At 40.4% G+C, this 10,552-nt stretch overlaps 2 protein-coding genes across 2 annotated transcripts; one reads left to right on the forward strand and one right to left on the reverse strand.

Moving 5' to 3' along the window:
- Positions 1–277: 277 nt before the first annotated feature.
- fbxo40 (F-box protein 40) lies at positions 278–7,467 on the forward strand. Its single transcript, XM_022761511.1, has 3 exons — positions 278–366; positions 948–2,843; positions 6,525–7,467. The coding sequence occupies exons 2-3, from the start codon at positions 948–950 to the stop codon at positions 6,705–6,707; spliced, it is 2,079 nt and encodes a 692-aa protein (XP_022617232.1). The 5' UTR covers positions 278–366; the 3' UTR covers positions 6,708–7,467.
- Positions 7,468–7,520: 53 nt separating this feature from the next.
- On the reverse strand, positions 7,521–9,543 carry ttc36 (tetratricopeptide repeat domain 36). Its single transcript, XM_022761512.1, has 3 exons — positions 9,333–9,543; positions 8,915–9,103; positions 7,521–7,870 (listed from the first exon to the last, which is right to left on the reverse strand). The coding sequence occupies exons 1-3, from the start codon at positions 9,490–9,492 to the stop codon at positions 7,602–7,604; spliced, it is 618 nt and encodes a 205-aa protein (XP_022617233.1). The 5' UTR covers positions 9,493–9,543; the 3' UTR covers positions 7,521–7,601.
- Positions 9,544–10,552: the final 1,009 nt, after the last annotated feature.

Genomic DNA, 10,552 nt, shown 5'->3' on the forward strand with positions numbered 1-10,552 from the left:
TTCAAATGTTGTTATAATTTTGGAAATGTAAACAACATGCAATTGACAGAAATAGAATACAAAAGCTGACAGTGTAATGTATGTAAAGACAACGTGTTGCACGCTTTAGGATTCTGATGGTTTTGAACATACGGTAGTTAAACTGTTGAGAACTTGGATTACCTGTTATTATCACCACCCTCTCAAAGTGGAGCAGTGGTGGAGGCTGTAACGTGACCTTGCCTCTTAATGGCTGTGTGACAATGGTGCCCCGTCCCACTGGCCTGTCTGCCCCTCTGTTGTGTCTATTTATAATGTCCAGACACAGTGCAGAGGTTATTCAGAGGTGCGAGCAAATACAAGGTGACAGGCACAGAGGAACAAAGGGTGAGAATTTTTACTGTTATTGTTCCTGTTGTTGACTTTATTCACTAAAACCTGGATTTCTTTGTGTTTTCAGACACTTTTTTTGTTGAGCTGAAGAATTCCTCATTGTACATAAAAGATAATGTATTTATTTTTCTTAATCTACTGTATAACTATACTGTTTTAATTTAAATCAACCGTTATTGTTTATGCACTCAAAGTGTAGATTGCAGGATATACCTTACAATTCCCTGTATTGTTTTTCTTTTGATTCCTTTCTAAAGTTCATCTGACTTGTATAATAACAATATATTTCATGGTGGTAGCTTCATTTCTAAGTAATTAGTTTCTACATACAGTTCAAAAATGCAATGCAATGCAATGATGCAAATGCAAATGATGTTTCCTACATTAAACTCTTCTCAGATTATCATGTTTTTCTGCTGGTAAACTACAATGATAAATGTATTTGTTTTCACTGTTTGAAATCAGCATATACGAGAGAGATTGTCACATAACTTTTAGCTTTTAATTAGTAACAGTATGCAAAACATGTAACTAACCTCCCCACTATTTTTTTAAATCATTTTTTTTCTCTGAAGATGAAGAGCAGAAAGACGTCAGTGGGGCATCATGAGCACTGTGACAAATGTTACAATGTCCACTGTCAGGTCCCGGTGCGGATCTCTGTGTCATGCATGGTCATCAAGTGTCGTAAAAACTGTGGCGCCACACTCCATATGTGTAAGCAAGAGGAGCACCAGCTCCTCTGTCCGAATGAGACGGTCCCCTGCCTCAATGTCAACTACGGCTGTCCCCTCACCATGCTGCGCCACAGGCTGGCCAAACACCTGGAGGTCTGTCCGGCCAGCGTGGTCTGCTGCTCTCAGGAGTGGAACCGCTGGCCTGTTTCTGAGAGTGATCTGACCTTCTACAGAAATGTTTCAGAAAGCCCTCAAACTGAGCTGCACCTTGATGTTGCTATGGCTCTCAGGGACCAAGAGCTGCTGTTTCGATCCATAAAAATGAAAAACATTTTTCCTGAGCTGATGATGGAGGACCCTGCTCTCCAGGATATCATTGCTGGGGTCAACTGGCCTGCAGAGGAAGCGGCTTGTTCTTTAGATTATGGTGAATTTACAGAAAATAGCTGTACAAGAATGGAGGAAAAAGAACTTGGTCAAGAGGAGGGGGATGTATTGGCAAAGAGCAGGGATGTGGAGAGCATTCAGAACTACAGCTCCTGGGAGAAAATATTTGCAAAAGAGATGGGGGGATGCAAGCAAACTGTCAAAAACCTAAATAAGAAGGAAGAAAAGGGAAAAGAAAAGGAGGGGAAAGAATCATTAAACTGTCAGGGAGAGACAAGAAACTCACACCTGAACCAAGAGAACGCTGTTGCTGCTGCTGCTGCTGCTGCTTCGAGCATGAACGGTGCAACTGGCCTTGCGCCATGGCAAGATGGGGTCCTTGAGAGGTTAGGCAAAGAAGTCAACATTGCAGACTATAACATGTATCTGGTGCACCATGGGGCAATGTTGATTAACTTTGGCCAACTTGCAGCCTGCACCCCGAGAGAAAAGGATTTTGTTTATGGGAATCTGGAGCCCATCGAGGTTAAAACTGTCCGCTCATTCAACGTTCCTACCAGCTATCGAGCAAAGCGCAGTCACCTGAAGGACCCTACACAGAAAGCCAAGACCGTACACCAGAGTGTAGACACTGCAGATTTGGGCTTGTCAGTCGAGGACCTTCCAAAGTGTGATGAGGTTCACTCCACGCTCCTGTGCTCCCTGGAAAAGGAGCTGAAAGGACATTTAATCTCAGAGAGTGTGGGGATCGATGGCCTTTATGTAGATATAGGAACGCAAACGTACAACTTTTGCTCTGCTCCGTTCAAAACAGATGCATCCCTTGCCGATGTCATAGCAGACAAACCTCCCGGTCTTTATGTACATGTTGAAGCAGAGTCTGTCACCAGGAGGCATAACAAAACAAGTTCAGCCTTCAGCTACATGTGTGGCCACTTCTTTCGCCGTGATGAGTACCGCTCTCATTTCAGGAATGTGCACTCTGACATACAGGCCTCTCTGAGCGGCTGGTTACAACAGCGCTGCCCCTTAGCATACCTCGGATGTACTTTCACCCAGACAAGGCTACAGCCCGCAGGCCAACAAGCTACAATTAAATTCTCCCAAGATGCCAGCGCCTTTGTCCTCCGGCCCCAAGTCCCTTCACCCCTCTGTGAAGGTGTAAAAACCTCCAGACCTCAGAGAAATGGTGCACATAATCTGGATCCGCTGAGCAGGCTGCCCCTGGAGATTCTTCAGCACATTGCTGGTTACCTTGACAGTTCTACATTATCTCAGCTGTCCCAGGTCTCCCATCTGATGAGAGAGGTGTGTGCCATGTTGTTGCAGGAGAGAGGGATGGTCTCCCTCAAGTGGGAGAAAAAGACATATTCCCATGGGGGGAGCTCCTGGAGATGTCGAAAGAAAGCAAGTATCCTTTTATTTATTTATTTATCGTTTAGATTTTCATGTTTTATTTCTATCATAAAATAAAATGTATCGTTTTGCACAAATTTCTTGAATTTCTATCATAAAACTTTAAGTATTTATTTTACTGAATGACCACTGCCAATCCAAGTCATATATTCCTTTGATCTGAACCTTGTACTCAGGGAAGGGAAAGAAAACACTAGGCCAAACTTCTATATCGGTTCCCCTTTACTATCTGGCAACATTCTGCAAACTGTCATTGGAAAATTTCAGCCATTCATACAGCATGACAGCTGCTGTATTGTAAACACTCTCCAGACTCTCTAGCAATATTACAAACTAAATCATAGCCATGTTGGGAACAGTTAATTGGTTCCCACTGGAGCAGCCACCGGAAATTTACTACTTTTTACTTTATCAAAAAGCAGCTGCATGTGAGGCCATCTGAGGATGCTTGGAAAAAGGAAATGCTGCTTTCTTCTCTGACTTTGGTGCCAATGGTCTGGTAACTAGACAGCTGAGCTAAGCATCATTTATATGTCTCACATGTTGATTTTCTTCTACGGTATACAATAAAAATAAAATGTATAGCAGAATGAATCTGCAATAGAGCATTTGAACATTTAAACAATACAAATTAGCATACAAACTATCCAACAAATTTTATTTATTGACCAATTCAACTACAAATGGTTTGTGGAACACATTTGGTTATACTTGTGTATAACTGTGTTGAAAAAGAGCGACTGTGTGTGCATGAGTGATGCCTTCCTCTCTCTCCATTCAAAGTCTGTAATGTTTGTGATCAATGAAAGAACCTTGAGACTGATGAAGTGCAGATTTTTAGATTCATTCCTCTCCTCTTTGGTCCCCTTGTCTGGATTTATCAAAGGCGCATTTGAACGTAGTGCTACATTCACACATAAAACGTACCAGACACAACGATGGATGGTGCGGGATCTGGGAAGATCAATACCTTGATGCTTTGCTTTGGGGATTTGCCTGCTATAGGATGTCCCCTATTTTGCTCTTCTTCTCATGGGCTATGAAACGACTCTTCCACATTTACTTGACACAGATCCTCAGCCAACATCTGTACCAGTGAGTGAAACAGATATGACCACTCTCTCACCAGAACAGGAGTTTCCATTCCACTCATTATGATGTTTCTTTGAGTGCAGAAAGTTTCCACCATTTTCTCTTCTTTATTGTTTTGGTGTCCTTGCTTCTGTTTTTGTGCGTGTTCTTCAATTCTTTTTGTGTATGTTTCTGAGTCTCTACGGTTTCACCTGGTGGCAGTCACTTTGGTTGCTAATTTAAACAGCCATATGTATCTGTTCTCATTGTCTTGGAAGGTAGTTCTTCTCCCTCACTTGTGCTGGATGCCTGTCTTTTTTAGGTCAAGGGAGGTTTTCCCCTCACCTCAGACTGTCAACTCTGCTCTGCAGCTGCCTTGTACAAGAGTCATAACCACTACTTGATCCTCAGTAACATCTCGGAATGACAGAGGATAAGTTGAAACAATCTTCCTGGCAATTTCATTAGGCAGATGGTTAGGATCTCCCCTACCCACTGGGAATGATGAAAATACAAATGAATGAAAATAAGCAAATTTAGTAAACAAGTGGGCCATTAATAGAGGTAAACCAAATAGTATTCTTAATTCAAAACATAGCACTGACAAAACAAGACATTATTTCAACTAAATGACCAACTAAAATGAGGCATACACTGGCTGATCAGTCCATTAGAAAACTGATAATGACAGAACAATGAAAAATATGTAGTGCAGTGTCAAAACATAGCAATAAACAAATGTCGAAACCAAACAAACCATAGTTGTGTTTTCTGTAACTGAAGTGAATGCAGAAATTGCAGGAAAATAGTGGCAGACAATTTCTTTCTCTTGTTGCAGGAATGTGTGCGACTTTTTATTAAACCAACAGAAGCTGGAAAAACATGGAGTTGCCCCCAAACCCCAAAATAAGTCCTTCACCCTGAACAGCCTTCTTTCTGTCACCCTATTCACTGACCTAACACCAAAGAGAACACAGAATAACTTTGTGTAGAGAACATACAGCACAGCAAACTACCAATTGTGGTGAATTATGTCCATACAGTTCACTACACTGCAAAGAAAACTAACAAGGACTGTGCTAATGATGTGTGAAGCTATAAACCTGTCTTTTGGTTTTGTATGTTGTGTGTGGTGAGGCTCGATGAATATAACCATATTTCTATTTCAATTGTGTGGCTGTGCATATGGTCTTCACGGACTGATTACAAGATGTAACACGATATTAAGACAATATGGACATAATCCTCAATGGCAGTATTACTGTAAGCAGGTGTTTTTGTAATTAAATGAGTTGCAACATGATGACATCATAAACTATTCATAGAGTCAGTCTAACATTTGATCATGTGGTCAGTTGTAGCTGACTAATGTATGTAAACTTACCACTGTAAGAACAGTGGTTACATAACCTTAGAAAATTAGAAACATATGCGACATTGGTGAACTCCTGTACTGAAACAGCACAGCACTACACCCATGTTTAGCAACCTCTTTCCAGAATGTCACTGTTACAAGTTTCAGCAGGACAATACAACATAAAACACTCAATTAAACAATACAAAAGACCAAGTGACAATGTATGAAAGGTCAGCTATGCAAAGACATATGTTAAGAACAGAGAGTGATACAAAAGCAATCATTCAATATTATGTTTTTTATACTTTGCAACAGCTAGACTTAAACCAGGAGTGCTTTGTTTACATCAGACCACTAAGCTAGACCTTGGACCGTCTGGCTTAGACCAGTAGGCCATGAGAACGCCCGCTGGTTTAGTAGTCTGAGCCTTGCAGATGCTCCTGCAGCTGCCTCAGTGTTTGGAGATGATCTAAATCCTGTCTGGATTTATGAGAAATGAGGTTGAAACTAACTAATGACCACAGAGCTATGACCATTTAAATTTGTAATTTTGCTGAACATGTATACATGAAACGCCATCAAATGTGCAGGATTCCTTGAGTTACTGTAGATGAGTGCACGTCATCAAATTTTAATTGCAACTGCATTAAGTAGTGGCAGTATATGTCAATCAATCTTATCTAAAAGAATTTGTAAACAAGACCAAGTTTTTCTTGTGCTATTTGATTAATTTTCCACTAATTAACTAAGTATTTTCATTAGTTTTTCAGATATTCTGCTGTCAAATATTTGAACATTACCTCTCTGCTGGAATAGTAAATGTGCATAAAGGATAAATACGGTATAAATGTGTTATTGTGTACTTTCACAATTACTATTTCTGTACTGCAGTGATCATGGGACAGAGAGCGTGTCGATGATGTCGGTGATGTGGAATGGCCTTCGCTGCCAGTAAACACAGTGCTACCATAACAAGTCAGATATGTGATCATTCATGGAAACACAGGATTGATAAGAATGTGTGGGTGACAGCTGGGTATTTGCTCCCCAATGAAGGGCATAATTTGTATAAATTTATGATGGACGAATACAGAAATAACATCATGCGCTGACATGTGATAAAAATACTCTGTGATCTAGATTCCATGGATATTAAAAAACATTTATCCTCATGGACATACAGCTGCAATACAGCTGATAGATGCCTCCTACACCTACTTCAGCTCTGTCTCTGTGTTTTACAGGCTTGGGAGTTCAGCTCTTTGTTTTCCTCTGTGGACAGATGGAGCTTCAGCAATGCTCCCTCCATGTCCGATCACCTGAAAACCTGCTCCTTCTACCAGAGAGAGGAACGCACTGAGCCAGTGGTCTTAGCCTGCCTGGGAGAGGTCAGAGACAAACATGGGGAAGTAAAGCATAAGAGATAATGCTCATGGCCCCAGAGCTCAGTGGGCAGACCACAACATGAGCAATGCCATGTGAGGAATCACTCAGATGTGATATGTATGCACCCACAATACTGCAAAGTGCATAAAGCCTCTACATATACAGCCACTGTATGGAAACAGATGGGAATTCAGAGATTGTTTTGTGCTGAACCCCTGCAGACAGATACTGTATATGTGAAGATGTTTTTTTTCTTTTTTTTTGGAACATCTCCATAAATCATGTTGCCTGTGAGTAGGAAAAATGCTTCAAGGTTGATTTATTTATGTAGTGCTTTTAAGAGTATTGAGAGAAAATTAAATTTGAATAATCCCTCAGAGGACACTTAATGTGAGTTTTAGAGTTTCTGTATCGTACTCTGAATCAAGTAATTTGCATTTCGTTATTATTTCTCTTTCTTATTTCATTATTGGCATTGTTTAAAAAAAAAAAGTTTTATTAGATATTGCTGATGTTGACTGTTTTTCAATATGACGAGACTGACATCTACTGGATAAAAGCTGAAGTGCCTCTTCTGTGTGGAATGATGTCACCTCATGAAACAAGTTTGGCATTTGAATGCTGAACATGATATCACGTGTCCTATATGGCATATTTGATTAAATAGAGCAGTGCATGCTTTGTGAGGAGACACTAAGAACTTTGTTTCTTTATTTAGACTATCTTTGTTATGGAGAATGAGAGGACTGTGATGTATGTGTGTCATTGACATTATATACTGTGTAATAAATCTGACTTGCATCTGGCCTAATTCATTTTACAGCAGCAGACTCAGACTCAGATTAAAAGGGACATTAAAAGCTACAAATGTTCTTTTATTAAACAATGACTTCATAACAGAAAAGTTGTACATGAGACAAATTTGTTGACATTAACTACTGCATCCCAGACGCCTCAGGGTTACGTAGTTTGTTGATCACCTCCGAGAGCATTTTGTTGCACAGGGCAGCATATGGATTAAGAACCACAGCCTGCTGTCGAGCAAATTCACTTCCAAGTGCAGCTGCTTTCTCAAAGTCTTCTCTGGCTCCATCATTCTGACATGCTAATCTACGTAAAAGCCCTCTTTGCACCAGTGCCTGGCAGGCGGTTCGTCCAGTGCTGCCGCTCAGAGAGACGGCTTGGTCCAGGTCCTCCAGGGCTCCTGAGAGGAGAGAAGAGCTCTGTGAGGCACACACATGTCTGGAAAGCTGATTTTTAATATGTTATGTTTTATAGGCTAATTCATCTGGCCTTAAAGTCAATCTATTGCAATATTCATTCAGAGTAATGTAGCTGATTTTTCTTGAAATTAATTTGCCCCCAAATAGTGCAAATTATGCTGTCAAATGTTTAAGAAATATATGGTAATCCTCACACTTATCAAAACTGAATATAACCTGACAGCCTGGCGTTTTTCATTCATCCAAAAAGTACAACAGTAATCTAAATACCTGTACTATTTTCATAAATAAACAATGGCATTTTCAGATGAATGCAGGATCACAATACTATCCTGCCACTATTCAGCCTATGTGCAGTTCATGTCACATTTACTGCATGTCATTCTAAATAGACATGCTGCTGTTTTGTTGAGAATACTCTGAAGATCTTGTCAGTCTGGAAGAAAAACAACTGGCACCAGGTTACAGACAAATTGAAAGGCATCACCTAAAGATAGAAACTTCAATTTTAGAATCAGACAATGCAAGTAAAAAAGATGTTACAGTATTGAATACGTGGTGTGATTGACAGAGTGATCTCCTGGGAGTGAGCATGAAAACACCACAGCAATACTCACCCACTTCAAAGAGGTAATCCAAGTAATAAAAATTAGAATGCTTGTAATATAAGCATTAACTGTAATCCATTGCATTTACTATTTTTGCAATGAAATTATATTATGAATATATAAAATACTGTAAAAGCTATTATTTCATGTTTATTTCCTAAATATCAAAGGAGTAAATGAAAAGAAGCAGACACAAGGAATGCTTAAACTTTGAGATGATTCTGTACATTCTGTATTAAAGCCTACAACCTTGTGACAGACAGCAGGTAAAATACGCTAACACAAGGCTAACTAAGAGTCTGTACAGTAACACTGTTGACAAAGTGCATCAGTTAGACAAAGTTCTGATATGGTGTCATGCTGGCCTTGCACTACGGTATCTATGGAAAGAGTTATTACTGAATTTGTGGCATGTACCTGCTGTGTTCCCCTGCAGCCGCAGGGCCTGTGCCCGGTTGTTATAGGCTGAGGCTCGCTGAGGCAGGATCTGGATTGCCTGGCTGAACAGTTGAAGTGCAGCTTGCAAATCCCCAGCCTCTGCTGCCGAGACACCCCACATCTCCAACTCTTTCACTTGCTTCAGCAACTCTGTGTCAAAGCCACTGTCTGGCAGGGGGAGATAAACAGGTTGAAAACCACTCAAACTCAATTGACAGGTACCGTGGCAAGGAAAACACAGAACTGTCACCCAGAACTCAACTTGGATTAAAATGTCATGTTTTTTTAGTCTAGGAATGGAATGCGTTCAAATAAATTCAATATGCTATGAAATGATAAACATAAAAAGCCGTGACATGATATGTAGAGACACATCAAGTCAGGAGCTCACGCTCACCATCATCAATTAATTCCTCCTCTTGGTTCAGGCCAGGGATGTCTCCAAAGGGGGTGGTGGGGTTGAATATAGCCTGGAGTACAGCTCTGTCATGTGCTGAGGCCATCTTACGGTTTTCTGTAAAGAAAGCAGAGAAAGATGGCAAAAAAAGGAAAACCATGACACCTAAATTACAGCTGGGTGGAGAATTCTTCCTCCCCTTACTTCTGCCATTTCTAGCAGCCAATCATAGAAGGGGGTGGAAGCAGAGGTGGACTTTGAGATTTGCCTGCGCTGGCCCACATCTGTATTTCATTAACTCAAAAATTCCGACCATGTAGAAGTGCATGCTGCAGAGCTGCTGGTATAATGGCAAGAGGAGAGACAGAGTGAAAATGTTATCAGAGCTACACTATCTGATGATTTCTGCTCAGTGCAAAGTGATGATAACATTTTTACTATGCTGCCCTAACCTTATGAGATTTATAGTTATTGAATACTAAAAAAAATACAGTGGCGGAAGTATTCAGATGCTTTACTCAAGTAAAAGTAGCAACACCATACTCTCAAAATACACACACACACACACACACATAAAAAAATAGTATCAGTAAAGTAAAAGTAAATTAAAAGTAAAGTTAAAGTAGCATTATACAGAGTGCAGTATAATTTTATGCATTATTGATTTGTTACTTCTGATGCATTGGAAGTATAAACAGCATTTTAATATCAATAGTAAATGTTATATACAGAGCAAATTGTAACTACAGTAACTACTGTCACGACTCCTGTCTCATCCCTCTGTATTTTTGCCACTGTCTCCTGCCACTCTCCATCTGCCCACCAGATGTCCTCGGGCTTCCCTCTCTGTCTCAGTCACCCAACTCCCCACACCCACCTACTCAGCTGTTTCTCATTCCCTAATCACCCAGCCCTGTCTCCCAAACCTACCTCACCTGTTTCCTATTCCCCAATCAGCTCACAGTTTATATGCCAGCTGCCCTCCCCGACTCTTTTGTATGACTGTTGTCTCGTTCTGTATGTTGCAGCTGTTGTTCTTACCACCCTGTGACCTCTTTTGTTCCATTAACTTATTCCTGTAGCCTACCTGTCTGTAAGCCTTAAATACCACCATCTCTTCCATTAAATTAATTGAATCTGCCTCGTAAAAACTGTTACAATTTACAGCATTATACTGTTTAGTAGTTTAATCTATAATAATGCATGAAATGACTATGACT

Source organism: Seriola dumerili, unplaced genomic scaffold (genome assembly GCF_002260705.1).
Source record: "Seriola dumerili isolate Sdu_G_001 unplaced genomic scaffold, Sdu_1.0 BDQW01000413.1, whole genome shotgun sequence".
Lineage (NCBI taxonomy): Eukaryota > Metazoa > Chordata > Actinopteri > Carangiformes > Carangidae > Seriola > Seriola dumerili.

Excerpts from the sequence above, each read along its gene's own strand:
- ttc36 (XM_022761512.1), bottom strand. The coding sequence starts at position 9,492 with ATGGTTTTCCTTTTTTTGCCATCTTTCTCTGCTTTCTTTACAGAAAAC. Across the intron at positions 9,104-9,332 it reads GGAGGAATTAATTGATGATG|ACAGTGGCTTTGACACAGAG; the intron begins GTGAGCGTGAGC and ends TCCCCCTGCCAG. Across the intron at positions 7,871-8,914 it reads GCTGCAGGGGAACACAGCAG|GAGCCCTGGAGGACCTGGAC; the intron begins GTACATGCCACA and ends CTCTCCTCTCAG.
- fbxo40 (XM_022761511.1), top strand. The coding sequence starts at position 948 with ATGAAGAGCAGAAAGACGTCAGTGGGGCATCATGAGCACTGTGACAAA. Across the intron at positions 2,844-6,524 it reads CCTGGAGATGTCGAAAGAAA|GCTTGGGAGTTCAGCTCTTT; the intron begins GCAAGTATCCTT and ends TGTGTTTTACAG.